Raw genomic sequence first — 18,657 nt, 5'->3', positions numbered from 1 at the left:
CTATAAACCATTGAAAATATGAATGAAAAATCATTAGACTTCTGTGGTTCTTGCCTAATTATGAACGAGCAGATTAGAAAAATCAATTCCCTTGGATCTGTAATACCCCTTTTCTGCATTCGTTAACCGGCTTTGAAACATCCTCCACTCCCTGCCACATCTTTCCTTCACCTGCCACAAACACCATCCAAACATCAAACATAAATATATATAGTCCATCCATAATGAAAAATTCCATTATAGCACAGCTACTGAATCAATTAAGGTAACACTAGTATCATGAAACATGCATAACATACCGCCCGTGCTGCTGTTTTTGTTTGATTTCCTTCAGTTTGTGCTTTTCCCTAACCAGATAAGGATAAGGATAAGGAGTGTTACAGTGATGCATTTGAGTGAAATTATTCGCATAAAGTTTAGCGTAAATAATCGTGGATAACAAATTACCTGATTCCCTAGTGAGGGAATACCTTGGTGAACTACCCATTGAGCATCAACAACTCCTATCTTCTCATGTGCAGGCTATCATATAGATAAGGCTATTAATGTTCCATTTCATAGCATAACATAGTTACAACATTTTCTTTTAATTTGGTGTGTGTCTCTCTTACAACAACACTAGAAGTAATAAAATAATGTACTACTCACCTCAACACATTTTCTAAAAGCAAAATCAAGACCCCAACCGTGGACAAATTCATTCTGCAATACCAAGTGTGTTACAACCATGATTTATTGGACGACATCAATAACTAATTGATGATATTTAACAAAAAAGGTAAGAACAAGAGTAACCGTATAACCTGAATCATATGCCACACACAGCGCCATGCGTCTCGCGAAAACACTGGAGCCATAATCTCAACAAATCTGCATGCATGAAAAAATTAGATAAAACAATGCAGGAACGGATAATACAACATTTAGTGACACATCTTTAGATACTTACGCTGCACAAGGAGGCAGAGTAGGGTACTTGCACTTTCCTGGTTTCTCCTGTGTTTCTCTAATAGAAAATCAAAGAAATAAACAGTTAAAAGACACACATTGCATAATATGCAGCACAAGAAAGAAAACTAATGTGCAGTTCCTATCATTCTTACTTGTGGACTTCTATATCATCTCTTCTCTTTGTCATATTCCAACACAACTTTTTTCTAGATTCCAAACCCGGCTGTGAAATCTCCAAGCCATGTTTCTTTACCAGTTTTAAGTATCTGCAGTTGGAATTAGAAGGGATTATGAAACTTCCTTAACAAAAGCAAAGCAAAAACTTAACAAAATATGAACCATATCAAATACTCACTCCTCTGCATTAAAATTCTCGACACCTAGGTCTTCATCCCATAAAAAAATATAGTCATATGATGCTACAATGTCTGGATGCAAAAATCGCTTCGCGTACCACCTGGGAAGGGAAATAGCAGACCAATTTTAGTTTGGTAAACAACATTAACTGCAAATTTCACATTTAAAAATTGTCATGCAAAACATATGAGCAATTACAGGATTTTTACCATTTAGTTTGTTTGTGAGCACTCACATGAATAGCCTTCTTGGACCACTCAAACTCATCCCATTCGGTTGTTCGACCATCATAATGAAATAGAAGGATTGTGAAGTTCTCTGAAAACTGTTCAGGTGACATTCTAGATTAAAGGCACATACACAAGCCTATGCTGAGAGAGAAAAGAGAAAGAGAAACTATGGGAGAACCTTTTTGACATTTGCATCTATATTCTCTCTTTGCTGATACCCAACAGTGAAGGCCACAAGGTACTTTGGCTTAGAGGTTAAATCCTGCAAGTAGCAACTTAATCAAATTCTCTGCTTATAGAGAACCTACCACAGAAAATATACCAGAGGCTTCTCCAGCCCAATAAATTTAAGGTTATCCTAAAAATCAAATTAAATCTAAAAGCTTTAAAGAAGGTGAGGTGCCCATATCGGAGAAGTACTAGGTACCGGACTACCTATACTCTTGGGTACTCGTTTGATTTAAATTGTGTCATTTTGGGATGGAAACTTATGATTTTTCCATTTTTCTTCTTAGTTACATCAAATTAACAAATATGAGTATGATTAGTTTCTCATCTTCATATTTCACATATTTTGATACCCAAGTGGTAAACATAATACTAAATATTTACCTTTTGTAGCCGTAATCATGCAAAATAGCAACATGTATATCTTATTCATGTAACAAACCCGTACTCTAGTTTTTGAAAAAAAATGTCGAACCCTGTACCCGGAAAGTACCTGGTGCATACCCATGTTGGTGTAACACAGGCTAGAAGGAAAATATATACATGTGAAAAGCTAAGTTTATGGTCACCATTATAGAAAGTTTTCTTCTTAGAAATTAAACACTCTTGTGAAACAAACTTAAGACTTGTTTTACAAGTTGTATGTACAATAGTATAAGGCTTAACAGACCTTAATCTGTATAGTATTTAACTGCATAATTTATGACATTTGGAGAGTGTAGCTATGTTGAGCTCATAAACAATTTTAGGATACACACCTCACTTGGCATACCCCACAATCTCCGTAAATAAAAATCCGAGTGTGCATTAACAATCCCAGGAGGTAATTTTTCTGCGCCTCTTGGATTTGTTGAAACCCAAATCTGCATTGAATCATGAAAACAAGGACCAAATGTCTGATCATCATAGAGTTTAACATGCCAGTTTCCAAATATTTTGTAATAGAGATCCTTAAAAATAATCTATTTTATTTGATCAATGAACAAGAAGCCTATCATCATTTAAAAGGAAAGGGAGGAATATAATAGAGGCAAGAACCCCTATGATTCTCATGCTGATATAGATTATTTTCATTTTTCACTCTTGTGTAAAAAACTGCAAGTTCTATTAGTATCTTACTCTCTTCCTTACATTCAATAATCACTTGACCAATTATGAAACAGCTACTGTTCTGTTCATAAGCTTTAAAGGATGATGTTCAAAACCCTGCAGGATGTAAAATCATAAATTTACTCTATTTGATAAGAATTTCTCCATTCCCCTTACCAACTTAACCTTATTGTCTTCTGTACCATCCCACTTTCAATTAAATAAAGGTACAATAATCTTTGGTGAGTTTATTCACGAGTTCATATCCTCTCCACTTTCAACTTAACCTTATGTGTGACGCAAACAAATTTCTAAGGGTCCAATACTCGAGAGGAGCCCAATTCTTTATGCACGTACCTTCGATGTTTCATTTGATAATCGATCCTGTAATGAGCTAATGTTATCATTGCCTATATCTTTGTTTTGAATGCAAGGGAGATTAAAGGAGGAAACCAGACCAGATTGGAGATTCAGCTGCAAATTGTTGAACACATGTTTCATTATTAAATCAGACAACATAAAATTAACTCAAGCATATAGTAGTACACTCCATAAAAAAAAGTAGATAGTATTCACCTTTTTTATTGACAATGTTGGAAGTGAAACTCCTATAATTAAGCCAAAGACACCTCCAAGAACAAAAAACACAAAAACCCTCATACTTTCACTTCGTTTTCTATTAGTAACTCTGCAGCCAACAAAAAATGTAAGTGTCACTTGAAGGGAATTGATGACTTTAAATATAGCATATACAAAATCTCTTAAGAACAAACAGAATAACATAATTGGCATTTTTCTAAAGATTTCACCTGCGAGTTGTGATTCCCATTATGTCAATTTCTTCTGATTGTTTTCTCCATATAAGAAACAAAGTAACTCTTTGTTAAAAGGATACAATTCCTCCTGAAGATACAAAACACATAACTAAACGCCTTAAAAATAAAACCAGATATTGATTCAAAAGAACAAAGGAAAAAAATTATAGCTTGGAATACAATACTTACAAGCTACAACAAATATATACTTATCCAGTGGAATTCACAGGTCAAGTTAGTTTTTCTTGTACTATGATCTCTTGCATAAAATGAAAATAATGGAAAGCATAAGTAAGTTGAAAATATCACTTTGTGTGTGTTGTAAGCAGTAGTTAAAGGACCAAATATTAAGGACTCGGACATGATTGAAAGTTCAAAGAATGAATCTTAATGAAGAAGTGCATGTGCTTTCCCCTAATAACCTCCGATGTAACTTAAGTGGTCTCTTTGACCAAACATTACACGCAAAGTACACGAGATATTTACAACTTAGTTTGTCCACAATTAAATAACCACGGACACTTTCTTTGTACTAGAAGAAATATAGGAAGATTCTGTTTGGTAATGCCAAAAGTATCTCATTACTCAAAGGAACTAATATTTCTGGGTGCGTGACTATCTCTGCCAACAAATATCGCTCCAAAAAATCAAACACTTAACCTTCATCCTGAGATCATTTTACACATTAGACAAATACTTTGTTGGTAGTATTGGACGATTCTGATTATAAGAAAGAGAAAAATAAATAATAAAAAGCAGAGAAACAATATAACTCTCATGGAGCAGTGTTCTTATGTGTTTCATAAAATTAAGCAATAAATTGACTGATAGCCTAATAAAAGTACACGCGCTTGGTTTATAAGCTTTAAGCTATAATTATCAACTTATCAGCTAATAAATAGTAGCTTATATTAATAAGTTTACTTAGCAAACAACAATAAATAGCTTATTTTTAATCTAATAAGCTTGTTGGCTACATTATAAGATAATTAGTTACCTTGTAAATACTATATTAAAGTAAGCAAAAGTCTAGCTATCATGATTTGATAAAACGCATAATCCTAACGTGCATAAACTTTTATGCCATTCACTTGCAATTTGGAATTTTCATTTTGATCAACCTGATGAAGTTTTACTCAGTCGTGCCTGGCCAGGAGAATATTGTTTATTCTGCTCATTTATTATACTTGTGATATACAGTTCATTCATCCTATTAAAGTCATACCATGAAAACGTTCATTACAGTTGTGAACCTTATATGGGTCAACATGTGATTTGAAGAGCAGTTACCTTAATTTGAAGAAATCTAGAGTAACAGCAAGAAAGAGAAGCTTATGGGAAGAAACCATAAAATACTCCCCTCTTACTTTTCTAAAATTGAAAAACTTAAAATGGTCATAAAAAGTTTTTTGATATGGGTCAAATTTATCATTTTTAACAAATTTTATAACATCTGATAGAGACTAATTTGACATTAAAATGAATTAATTGACTAACATTTGAAAATTTTTAGGACCATTTTATGTCTCAATTTTTGAGAGACCAAAATACTAAGATAAAAAAAAACATAAGGGACCGAAATAAATATTTACTCTAAAATATTTTTAAAATTAAAAAATGTGTCCGTCTTAATGTTTTTAAAGGATATGATTAGGGAATACATTAGTAATACATGCTAATATACATCGAGTCCGGTCTGTCCTATTCATATTCTCTACTAATATTCATATAGAACTTGAAATCCACGTTAATTGAATTTATTTGGTAAAATTCAACCCAAAAGAAAAGTTAGGCAGATGCGAAGTGGAGTCTACGGTAGATTTTATACCAGAGTTGTACATGTGATGACTTAAAGGTAGCCACACAATAGGATAGAAAAATTAAAATACGCATATTCCATTCACATCCCACTAACCCATCTTTTAAGCACTTTATTCACACAAATTTGCATGTCACTTTAACAAATCATTATACAATAACAATAATGTTATATAATTATACTAATTACCACACAACGTAACACTTCAACTAAGGTTTAGCGTTTCATTGTCACCTCCAAGTATTATTTAGCCACAATCAGCACTAGAATTCTATATTGAATTGCTGCTTGGTCCTTATATAGGACTCTAAATTGGGATTATAACGAACTGGTATTAACTAAACAATAATTTGAGGACGTAGTATAAAATATGTCTAATATTGAAATCAAAGTTCAATAGTGGCGATGGTTGTGTACAAAGCCAACTTTAGTTGTTGTCTTCTAAGGAGTACTCGAATTAAAAATATAAGCAGCTTAGCCTTGAAATAAGCGTTTTCTGCATTGGCCAACCCACTCAGGAAAATTGTCCACTCCTTCCTACACCTCTCTCTCACCTAGCACCCGCACCATGGAAACACCAAGACACATTTTATAATCAAACTCAGGAAAATAACGACACTCATTACAACACAGCTTTTCAATTACTTAAAAAGAAGGTTTATAGAATGGCGGCCAAGTACATGAAGTTCCCATAGGGTCAGACAAAGGTAGATATACACACCCTTTTATTCACAAATAAAACGTTATTTCTACAATTTGAACTCATAATTACAAGACAAACAACCTTACTGTTGTATTAATGATCATTGGTTAAATATTATAACTTAAATAAACAACTAGAGATAATATATAATCAAGATGAAGGGTATGAAACATGCATAACATTAAGAGAAAATAATGTGTTGTTATTTACACTATATGCATAAGTATATCTCTACTTTTAAATAAAAGTTAATATACATAAATAATTGATGATGTACTAACTTAGTAAGATAATTTACACAAACAATACATATATACTAAACTAAAAAAAATTAAAATTATAAAGTTGCATAGTGGTGGTACCTTCCTATGCGCTAAATTTTCAAGATAACGATACCCGTATTTTTTTTTTATATTCTCAAATATAGCCTTCATTAAGAGATGTGACACTGCGTCGTTTATTCAAATATGACCACTGAGGGTACAAAATATTTGAACACAAGCTTCTTACATTACAAGGGTATGATAAACCATAAACTGAAGCTTTAAGCACGAGGTCTCTCATAACCCCGGAGTTTATGATGTGCTGCAATGTTTATATGATACTAACAATAAAATCATAAATTGAACTATGTACCAAAAGGATCTTTGCGAGCAACAATATACAAGACTGAATAAGTATATTTTGAAACAATAAAAAAAGAGCAACTAATATTTACCTCCCCTTAGTTTCATAACCTCAATTCTGTCCATTTTGTTATGGTTTGGCAACGTATCTATTTATTTTTCATGGAACTTATACTTCATGAGTCTGGCTACTAAGATCAGATGTTAGAATAGGTGAAGGAAGCCAGAGTTCTAGACGAGTTCCCCCAGCTCCAAGAGGAGCATTTTTGGTTCGGGGTGATATAACACGCACCACGCAGCCATAATTCTCCAGTATTTCGCGCGCAACAGTTAGCCCAGCAACAAAGTTCCATGTCATGTTGTCTTCAATCATATCTTCAGACTGGAGTTCTAGTCCATAGGGTGTGAGTGAGTGCGTCTGCGTCTGCAGGGGTGGAAGGTGGAATTTAGTATGAGGGGCCAAGAATAAAGATTACTTGACTTGTGATAAAACAAAATTTTACCTACTACATGCATAGTACATAATATAAATTTGATACACGATTAGTATAATATAGTCTAAACTGATAAATTGTTCCTGAGTTATTTTTTTGTTTTCAGTTCGGTTTGTAACTTTTCTTTCATTTTGATCCCAGGTATAGTTTTTTCTCATAATTTTGTTATTTCCCAATCAAAAGTCACAATTTAGAATAAAAAGAATTGCAAAATCAATCTATTAGTTTCCTGAAATCGTATCATTAAAAAATGGATATAAAGCTACAAAAAATAATGAAAAAACTATATATGTACCAATTTAAAACAGGAAATAACTTAAATTAAATGATCAATTTGAAATGAAAATAACTTAAAGAACCTATTTAATTTTGTGTTTACCAAAAATTTGTTTGCAAGTTAGTTTTTACAAGAGGAGGAAGGGAAACGGAGGATTTGATAATCATCTCACAAGTGTATTTCATAAATTCAATTGAGTTATAAGGGCTAAGTGATAAAAAAATATAGGCAAAGTATCTTTTTTAAGGGGAAGGGAGAGAGTATAGTAGTTGGGGCTTTGAACCCATAGCTTTATGCTTGTACCACTACCAATTGAGTTAACTACAAGGGATAAGTGATGAGTACTATTAGTAATAAATATATATCTTGACAAAATAGGGTGCCATAAAATAGTTTTATATAGCAATATTAGAAATGGAAATGCTTCTACTCTACACGCATAAACCAAATTTAACATAAGCACAACGAAGAATAGGAGAGGACTGAAGTTACCATATAGTGCATGTCAGGTCCATCATCATCAATAAGCACGAGAGTACCACCTGCTGGTGCAGCAGTAGACACAATTTCAACCTTCCCTCCAACACGTGTGCGTAGTAAAGCACCTTCAATAAGATTGCTGAAAGCCTGGCGCAAAGCAGGTTCTTCTACAGCAGCTAGCAAAGGTGGTGAGGGCTCACTTAGCTCCAATACACGTTTTTGATTCTGGGCAAGAGGTTTTGCAGCATCAACCAAGTCTGCCAATACTTCAGAAACATTGCATGGTCTTCCTGACATTAACAAAAAAGCATAAGGAAAATATGTAGAAATCATCAAATTGTTGAAAGGACAGAGAAATGAATATATAAAAGCCAAAAAGCAGAAACCCAAAAGAAGTAAAAGAAATTCTATATATATATATGATATTACTGATGCAGCAAAATGTGCCAATTTTGGAGTATAACCAGGTTCCGATTGGGATACTACGGAATTGACAGAAAATAGATAATCAAAAGAGGCACATGCATATCAACCAACGAAACCTACCTGATTCCATGTTGTAACGGAGCAAGTGTCAAAGGTGGTAGGGGCATCTCTATATCCTGGACAGCAGTACTTGTAAAGAGTGACTCACTAGATTTATTCATTTTATTTGCAGAGCCATCCCTTGGAACAACACTATCTAATAATTGAGATCTTACGGACTCAGAAAGTATGTGAGTAGAACCATTCATTTTCTTGATTGCTTCTTCATTGTAGCGCACTATATTAGCCTACATATTGGACAAAATTTGAACATTAGAGGTACTAGTTTCTACATATGAGGGAAATGTGTGTATGTGTACGTACATTATTTGCTTGTTTCCTCTAACTAGAATGCTTACTGAATTTTCCACTAATAGAAAACTAACCAGACGAAACTTCATTCAACCAAATATTTTGTCATGGAAAAAGATATTTAAAAGGAAGAAAGAATCTCTTAAAGGGCGATGATAATACCAAAACTCAGCAAACTCCAATACAGGTAGATACTAACGGCAATATTGTATGCATCTCAATGTGTTTATCTGGATAAAGAACATTCCATTTTAAAATTCCGTTCCTTTCTCTTTGTATTGGAACATGAGAAACTTGGGATTTGAGAAGATATTATAAAAATTATGGTCTTTTCGAAATTGTATGGTTTTGCATTCAGCCAAAGAAGGCTGAATCTGTGCTGCATCTGCCATACAGTTTGACTGTAATTCAGACCACAAAATACCACTTTTGCTATGTACAAAGTTAATGGCACCATGAGTATTTGACTATGTTGTGGATGATTTTCTAATATCAATCGGCCAATAAATTATTTTTACATGTCAAACACTTTCTTTGGGTCATTTGTTGGAAAAGAATAGGATAAAGCAGAGTACATAGTTATTTTTATACATATAGAGGAAGAGAAAATAAAATATGAAGATATGCTAATTGATATATAAAAATTATGTGCAAGCATGCATGATCATAAGTGTGTGTGTGAGAGAGAGAGAGAGACGGGGTACCTTTGTCAAATATACGGCATCCTGGAGTTGTTGCAGGACATCTCTCAGACGGTCACCTTGCACCAAGATATCTTCAACAATGTCATATGAAATCTGCAAAACTACTGATTTAAGACATTGGCATTCAACCACAACCATAAGATATGAATAACTATAATTAAAATTCATCATTCCTTGAACGCTTTATTTCAAATTGCTGCATGTTAATAAATTAGGATTGATCTGTTTGAGTAGTATTTTTTATCTAACATCTCCTATGTCCTTGCACTAAAAGATGATAGGCTGAGACCCAAACTTAAGTTGAGCAAGGGCCACGGCAAGACTCAAACATATAAAGCTCAATAGGCTTTGGCTTGACCCTGGGCAGATCTGACCATGGGCCTTCAACACTACAGAAATGTAAGTCTGTGTAAATGTAAATTCATGTTCTATCAAGTATGATTTAGATAACTCAGACCTGGCTTCTCTTTGTTTGAGTAGACATGATTTTACTTAAGGTTTGAATGCTTGAAAGAGGACCACGGATCTGTTTAGAATTTTAAAGGAAGAGAGATTAGAACAGGCATGAAGTAAAGAGATAAAAGAAATCTAATAACGGTCAATAATTCGTACTTGCTCAACCAGATTACTCATCCTGACATTATTTTGCCATGTTGATTGCTGAAGTAGCATTGCTTTCTGTAAAAAGGAGTCCACTGGTGAGCCAGAAATTCAGGGCCTATGCCAAATATCAAATTCAAAACTATTCTTATCACGTACAAAGGTATGAAATCATACACAAAACAGTTACAGAGAAATCAATCAAAGGCACTTGCATTGAAAACTAAACAATAACTCTGAGTCTCCACAACAAAGTAACAGATGAGTGCTTTTGAACATAGATCCAATAACTTCGAAGGAACATTTTCAAATAGCATACATAGTTAAGGAATGCAAGTTCAAAGTCAACTCTCGAAAAATACAACCAATGTTATAGCATTTCCTATTGAAAAAGTAATGAACTACTGCCACGATTCGAAAAAGGAAGAGGTAGATGCAGCATATAGACCTGGTCCATAACATATGCGACAGCTAGAGACTGTGAAATGTTGACAGCATTCAATCTTTGCTCAGAAGTGAAGTTGTACATACCAACTGGCTCATCCTTGACTCGAATGGGCTGAATTTCCCATGACTTCTTATCTAAATCTAAAAAAGGAGGCATGGAATAAGCGTCCTCAAGAGACCTGCGGTTACCTTTCCCACCACTTTGAGGATTGTCGCATGTTTCTAGCTCCAGCAATGGAAGCTCGGCAACCAAGAAACCAACAACAAATGGGTGTTTCACCATTGGAAGAACTACAGCCTTACATTCAGGGACAAGCTTAACCTACAATTAACATTTACACTAATATTAAGAATCATACTAACTAACAATAATCAGAAACCGCAACAGAAGGAGAAGGACACAGTGAGCTCAAGATAACCAACACACTTGCAAATTGGAAAGTGCAGTCTCCGCGGCACGCAAGCCAGCAGGAACATTAAAGTGGCCCACAAGGACGACAATGTCTTCTAACTCTCCATCTCCAGGGTACAGTGCAACTCTCCGCAACTCTAACCGATCCATCACATAACTACCAGCTGGTCTAACATACACCTACACAACACAACAACATTCCCTAATCACACTACATAATAAAAATTGAAGTCTTTTCCCACTTTGTGAGACCAGCTACATGAATCGAACAACACCACTGCGTTCTATCAAAAAACAAATCTCCCAATCTGTCATTTAGGTCTAAATCATCCCTAATGGTTTCACCTAGAGTTTTTCTTGATCTTCCACTTCCTCCCCTCTAATTATGGGGTAGCTTCCATCTGATTAACTCTTCTATCTAGGGCTTCTATTGTTGAATTTTTATAAGATGGACAAAGATATAGTACAACCATCATAAATAAAAGATTCAAACTAGACTAATATGTTAAAAAAATGAGCAATTATCCCCAATTTAAATTGATGAAAAAAATGTTTGCACTAACATTGTAAGAGTTTTATACACTATTAGTGCATCATCTATCATTTATAAATTAATCATCATTGACTCTCAAATATAATTAATAAAAAATGCATATATATTACACTCATTTAAGCTTTCAATCCTTAAATAATTCGTGAATGAAACTTCTATAGCATAACCATGTTATAGGCACAAACCAAACAAACAGAATTTCAAGATAACTTTATTAAAGGTCTTGTTTGTTTAAAATATTATTTGTATGACTAATCAGATTCTAATTGGTCGGATCTATAAAAAGGCAATCATCAATACAAGTTTCCCTTATAATTCAAGTTCGCTTAAACCCGAAACGAGGTTGAATAATTTAATAGTTAAATAATAATCACTATAAGAAGCGTGTTAAAGTTAATTATGAAAATATTAAATTAAATTAATTAAAAATAGTAATAAGAATGAACCGAGAGAACAGCTTCAGGAACGATCCTTCGAAAGAGGTGAAGCTGTTGAAGGCAAAGTGTGTGGAAATCAGGAGTAGGAAGAAGGAGTCCAGCTGAGTGATGATTCTGAACTCGGTGAGTGAACTCGACGGGTGAGGTGGAGGCTTTCCGAATAGCGGAGGCGATAGCGGCTGCGGAAGAGACGGTGAAGTGATGGTGGTTGGAGTCGTCATCGGAGTTGGTGACGTGGCGGAGGGAATAAGAAGAGATAGGGTTGGGGTTAATGGATTGGATGGAAGAAGAAGAAGAAGAAGAAAAAGGAAGGGAAGGGGTGTGAGGAAGTGAGAGGGGATTAGAGAAAAATAATGAGTGTGGTTGGTGAAGGGATTTGAGAGTGAGAGGAGATGTAGGAGTTACAATTGCACAGAGTAGCATTTGGCTTAATCACACACTATACTACTTCACTTTTGTTTGTTTGGAAGAGAAACTCCAACAACTATGGAAAAACAAAAGCCGAAGAAATGAGCGCATGGAAGGGGAGATACGAAGCATGGTGTTATCCACACATTATTATGAATTTATGATAGTGTTTTCTTAATATTTTTTATTTTATTTTTATTTTAAGTGTAATATTTTTACACAGTCAAAGAATTATGGATGACAGTGTATAAAATTATTACTCTGTTAATGTCTATAATTTTCTCTCTTTTATTTTACTAGATTTGTAAGCCAAAATTAGCGATTTAGTCCATTGTCTTAGCTTTTTTAATTTGGTTCCAAAAAATTTCTTGTCAAATTATTCCTATAGCTTCTTAATTTGGCCAATGTCACAAGTATAAAGAGCCTCATGAAAGTGCTTCTTCTCATGAATGTATACAATAAACGCCGTATAAAAATTAACTAATTTAAATAAATGTGGTACAATTAAATATCAGTACAATTTCACATTAACTAGCAAGTTCCATAATCTTCAATCAAATTTTACTCCTAATAAAATTACAGGCTGTCGGCCTTCAGCCATACACCCAAAAATTACTAGAAGGGGAAAACAAATTTACAATGTAACAATAGATAAATCAAAAGTTTTAGTGCCAGTACTCAATGATTGTTTCTCCAATTCCTGGAGTAAAATTGAACAAACTATTAGAAAAGATGAATGAGGGGACAAAATAATATTAGGTTCTGGTCATCAAAACTTGAAGATAACTCTTAATCCAAACAAAACTGTTTTCCAGTCTTCACCATCTCTCCCTTGACCCTGATCTGTAAGACAGTACATAAATATCAGCATTCTCAAACACTTCAGGCCCAAAATGTTAGAACTATATGTGCAAATAATAAAAGGGCAGAATAAACAGAATTGAACTCAAAGCCACTTCCAATTGTGTCATAAGATTTTTAAAACGTGATCAAGCAATAGTTCTGTTTGGAGTGTGTATTGTGTAAGGGGGTTGCAAGACCAGCTGACACAAATCATGATTGAGTAACACAACACACAGATAGAAGTTGCAAACTTTAACTAGGTGTGGGAAAAACATGAAGAAGGAAAAGGAAAGGAAAAAGGAGAAAACAATGCAGCTTTATATTCTCACCTATTAAAGTCCCTGCTACCTAGAAACTCCCCCCTGTCCCTGCCACCATTATATGGTCTTCTTTCATCACTAGGACGCATCCGCATATCTCCTGTGCCACGGGATCGAGGCCTGTCATTAAACTCCACACTTTTAGAATCCTCATATAAGCCAGATTGAGAATGTGGCCTATCAGGAAGACCAACACTCCTTCCTGATGAGGAACCTGGCCTTTCAACAGCTTTCTGACCAAAACGAACTTTGTCATCGAAGTCATGAATAAGAAGTTCCAGCTCCCTTTCTTTATGTAGTAAGATTGCACTTGCACTACTTTGCTCTTCACCGGACTCACCCACAAATTCCTTGTTCAAATTTGCTGTGGACTCTTTCTCAAGTTCCTTCTTCAATTGATCAATTTCTTCTTTTAATATTTTTTCCTCCTCAGTCTCAGGCCTGAAATGATCCATCAGAAGTCAATAAGATGATGTGCACATTCGAAAGATCAGCAAGTCACAAATATATCATGATGCAATCAGTTAGATCAAATTGTGCAGCAATTTTGTGCATAAAGCAAGGCGGATAAAATAAACAAGGACAAAGACTAGATTTATGGCAACAAGTCATGATTAATGCCAACTACTGGGATTAACTTTATCAATCTACCAGTTAGAATTATATGGTTTAGATAAGGAACAAGAAAAAGAGAACTATGAAGTACCAATGGAGTGGATACTGATAGATAGTCGTGATACAATAACATCATTCAATTCTAATACATACACTAATAATTAAGTTAAGTACAAATACTAAGACTTGATACAACCTAATATTCTAACACTCCACCTTAACCTTACTATGCTTTAAGTTAGTTACAAATAGCAAACTACAAGACAAACATCAAAACCTTGGCAACATCCTAGATAGATATCTCCTACAAGTCTTATAACTTTCTACTCAGGAGCCCTGTTAAAAACCAAAATGTAATCTCCAACCACTAGGTCAGTCTCATACCACCTCATAAAACATACAGGGTTTCAAGTGATTCGAATGTTAATCCAGTCTGAGAGGATATTTTACATTCCTTATACCTCATGATTTTCCGTTGACTCCTATTTGTGCCCTAACCAGAATCCTCCAACCCACTTGGGTACCACCAGGTTAGTGGGTCGTGCAACATTGGAGGCACCCTCTTTCTTCATTTAATCATCAATCACTACTTATGCTACTTCCAAGAATCTCAACACAGGCTTCTAAATGATGATAAATCTTCAAGTATGTACAACAAGTCATTTAATTATGCCATACATTTTGCTGCCATGGCTAATTGGCTATGATATCCATTGATGAAGACAAAAGCATATAATATAAGGGGATAGGGTAAGTTCTAGCAAATGGCCAATGTTGAATCTCTGGAATTCACTAGAAAACAAAAAATTCTTGGAATAGTATTCATATGTAAAATTGTATATCGTTTGGCCCTTTCAAGGTAAAAATAAAACTGCAGTAGAAAGTAAGCAATCTTCTAAGACCTCCCTTATCCATATAGTTTACTAAGGAGGATATTCAATCATAAATACCTTAAATTACCTATAAAAAGTCAATAATCGATAATATCTAGAAATAAGTTTTCCAAATATAATATACTTTTAAAGGGTTGAGCTGGATGCATATTCATAATATACAGGGAGGGGGGAGGGGGAAATTGTGCAACTGTTGGGATTTGAACCAAGGTGCTCACACTTTATGTCCCTCAACTCTAACAACTGACCCGACTCTTGGGGACTTTGTTAAAACTTTTTAACATATCACAAATGGATTAGTTGTTTTCTTTTAAAACATCATTGCAATCTGATGTTCATCCATTTAAAACCCCTATTAAAGCTTAACTTTAGGGCTTGTTACATGGCTTTATCTTCACACTTGGTTTCAATATTCACTTCGTGGTTTTAACTCTTCCTTTCCTAATTGGAGTTTGAACCGTGATTAAAAACTTAAAGACATTTCTAATTAAATTTCTTGTTTTGTCCAAAACAGAAGAAGATATTTATATCAACCCACCTACATGCACATGGTACTGTGAATATACAATTAGAGTTTGCTTCACCTCAATATATAACCTATGTGCTAACTAGGAATAAGCAATTGGTGTGAATAGCCCCACAATTGGACGCTTCATTATTGTAGCAGTCTAGTACACTAAAATTTTCCTTATTTTTTCATAACTGATCAAATCCACAATTAGCTCTTGATCCTGGGTTAGAATATGCAATAATTACTTACTTAGCTAATTAAAAGCCATAGAGAGCTTATCTTTCAAGACACATTTCCCAATAGAAAATGAAACCACCCTTGTGCCAAAACACGAATTCATGCTTGTCTCTTATTCACATTAAAATCATAATACACCAGTGTCTTTAAAAAGATACATTTTATCAATTTAATGTGAACTCCAAGTACCAATTATTCAATTCCACCACATAACGTAACCTGCTTGGGACGAGGAGTGGGGGGAGAACAAACAAAGAAAAACTATACTAGTACAACAATAAAGCCTTTTCAAATTAGGTTGGGTCAGCTTCATGGATCAAATGATGATTCGATGTTCTATCATAAAGAAAAAAACTATATTCTAAAGGGGAAATACATCAGTATGGTTACTTATGATTGCTCATAACCCATTGAACACCACATTAATTAGGCACAACATTATAATCATAATTAAGATCTATATTCTATACCAAAAGCATTTTCAACTCCAAATAAGCTGTTGCCATCCCTTTAAGATGTAGCCCAAACCCCATAATTAGCACCACTGTAGACTCTTCTATAAATTGTACCTACCTATCTATCAAGCCATATGATTTGCTTAGGCTATGAATGTCCCCAATCCCAACAGAATCACCAAATCAAATTAACTTACCAGACTCCAATAATACACCGCGAAAGGAACATATAACTATAAGGTTCTTGTTTTTATAATGAAGTATGAAGATGAAAGCTACTTACGGTAATTACTTGCAACTATTCAAGCTGTAATTGTAAGGAACATATAGGCCATTATTAACTCTTTATTATCAACATAAAAATATAAAGTTTAAAACCAATACCAAAACATTATTGCCAAACACACATAAAAATTAGAATGTATCAACCAAACCTCTCAACACAGCGATGCTCCAATTCAAGATCAATCTTCCTCCAATCCCATACCTCGCTCCACCAGCAACACCTCCCTAGGTTTGGCATCCCCAAAGGGGTTAACCTTGGGTCTCGGTTTCACCACAGTTTCTGCACCCAACAATCCAGGACCCTCAGAGCGACCAGATTGAGCACTAGAAGGCCTGCTTGAGTGTGAACTTGTGGGGCGACTCAACGGCTTCTTTGCTGCAAGCTCCGAATCCAGCTTCTTCCAATCCAATCCCTTTTCAGCTAAAACCTCCTCCCTCGGCCTTGCCACACCAAATGGATTTGACTTATTCGTCTTCACTGGAGCTTCATTCACAGAACCATCGCCACTTTTCCGTGGATCCAATACCAACCTTGGCCGCTCTCGCTCCCCCTCCCTCTCCTCGCGCTGCAGCAGTGGTGTACCCCTCGTCCAGCGATCAGGCTCCAGCCCGGAATCACGAAAACCAGAACCAAAATTGGAAGATCTAGCAGGCAGAGGCTTCCTCCCAACCGCCCAGTTATCCACACCATCAGCCCTAGAACCACCACCAAAACCAACATCACCTCTAGGACCACCGCTAAAACCGCCATCGCCTCTAGGATCACCACCAAAGCCACCACCGCCTCTAGGACTACCGCCAAAGCTGCCATCACCTCTAGGACCACCACCATTCGAACCGTATCGATTCTGCCGTCCAGAATCGAACGACGGCAAGGGTTTCCTTACAGACGCCCAATTATCAACCTCGTCAGCTCTCGAAGGCTGATCCAATTCCAAAACCCTAGAATTGTTCCCTCTACGTGGTTCTTCATCGAATCCGCCATATGATCTTCTCCCTCCGCCCCATGAACCATCGCGGTTGTCATCTCGGTCTCTAGAAGGCCCACCAGAGCGGCCATAGGAAGAGAATCCACCGCGGCTGAACTGCATTTCCTCCGCCGAACGCTCCTTGGGGCCAGTAGGGAGACGGAGCATCTCGTCCGGTGTCAATCCGCGGTACTCAGACGAACCACCACCACTGCCTCCGGCGGCGAGTTTGGTAAACTCAGATAGCGTCATCTTCTTCTTCTTAGGCTGTTTTGCGTTGACAGCTTCCTTCAGGCTCGGGAAATTCTGCGATCCGGCGGTTTGAACGACAACTTCAGCTTCGCGCTCTTCAGCTTCGGCGCGCTCCGAATCTGCAGCCCAGGCTCCAATGTTACCCCATGCTTTCGACATTTTCTTTCTTTGCCGGAGCTCCGAGAAAGTGAGAAGAAAAGAGGTTAGAGGTTAGAGGTTGTTTAGTTTCAGTTTTTGGGAAAATCGAAAGAATGACAAAATGCAACACCCATCCACTCGTCACTCGGGATGGCAACATCCATCTACTGCTATTTACCCGTGCCTATACCCACATTACTTGTTGCTACCAGCATGGATATTTATCATATTTAACTTGTTTTCAATTTTATTATATATTTATATTTTATTATTAATATATAAAATTAAATATTATATTAATAATAAAATTAAGTAACATACATAATAATACAATTCATAATTATTAACAAACATAACAATTTAATAATATATATAGCAATTTGTTAAATATATAATAGTAATATTTACGATTTACAATTAATATCATGTATAACAATATCAAGTTAGAACATATATTTTAAACCATTAAGACACTAATAGTAGCATATATAACATTAACATAATAACAATATAGTAACATATATAATACTATAATTTATGCAAAATTAAAAATTTAAGCCACAAAATTGATTAAAGAATTTAAACAACAATATAACAATGTTCTCTACTAATTTATTTCTTTAATATGCAATTCAGTTGGATTTCAACAATTCTTAAATATCTAAAACCATAA

At 35.2% G+C, this 18,657-nt stretch overlaps 2 protein-coding genes across 2 annotated transcripts; both read right to left on the bottom strand.

Moving 5' to 3' along the window:
• LOC109362329 (eukaryotic translation initiation factor 4B2-like) lies at positions 58-18,145 on the bottom strand. Its single transcript, XM_019608046.1, is given in 6 exon segments — positions 58-171; positions 300-347; positions 13,290-13,310; positions 13,640-14,071; positions 16,776-16,822; positions 16,824-18,145. Coding segments are annotated over 6 exon segments (1,734 nt in total). The 5' UTR covers positions 18,006-18,145; the 3' UTR covers positions 58-167.
• LOC109362328 (chloroplast sensor kinase, chloroplastic) lies at positions 6,626-12,599 on the bottom strand. Its single transcript, XM_019608045.1, has 9 exons — positions 12,069-12,599; positions 11,085-11,249; positions 10,659-10,979; positions 10,223-10,288; positions 10,068-10,136; positions 9,611-9,703; positions 8,616-8,842; positions 8,082-8,355; positions 6,626-7,242 (listed from the first exon to the last, which is right to left on the bottom strand). Exons 1-9 carry the CDS (start codon positions 12,480-12,482, stop codon positions 6,988-6,990), a joined length of 1,884 nt encoding a protein of 627 aa, XP_019463590.1. The 5' UTR covers positions 12,483-12,599; the 3' UTR covers positions 6,626-6,987.

Source organism: Lupinus angustifolius, chromosome LG12 (genome assembly GCF_001865875.1).
Source record: "Lupinus angustifolius cultivar Tanjil chromosome LG12, LupAngTanjil_v1.0, whole genome shotgun sequence".
Taxonomy (NCBI): domain Eukaryota; kingdom Viridiplantae; phylum Streptophyta; class Magnoliopsida; order Fabales; family Fabaceae; genus Lupinus; species Lupinus angustifolius.
Note: the sequence above shows the minus strand (reverse complement) of the source record. Positions and strands in the feature narration are given on the sequence as shown.

Bases quoted from the DNA above. Each gene is read 5' to 3' on its own strand.
- LOC109362328 (XM_019608045.1), bottom strand. From the start codon at position 12,482: ATGCTACTCTGTGCAATTGTAACTCCTACATCTCCTCTCACTCTCAAA. The intron at 10,137-10,222 runs GTACGAATTATT...AATTCTAAACAG, and splicing joins TGAGTAATCTGGTTGAGCAA to ATCCGTGGTCCTCTTTCAAG. The intron at 7,243-8,081 runs GTAACTTCAGTC...CCACCCCTGCAG, and splicing joins GACCTGACATGCACTATATG to ACGCAGACGCACTCACTCAC.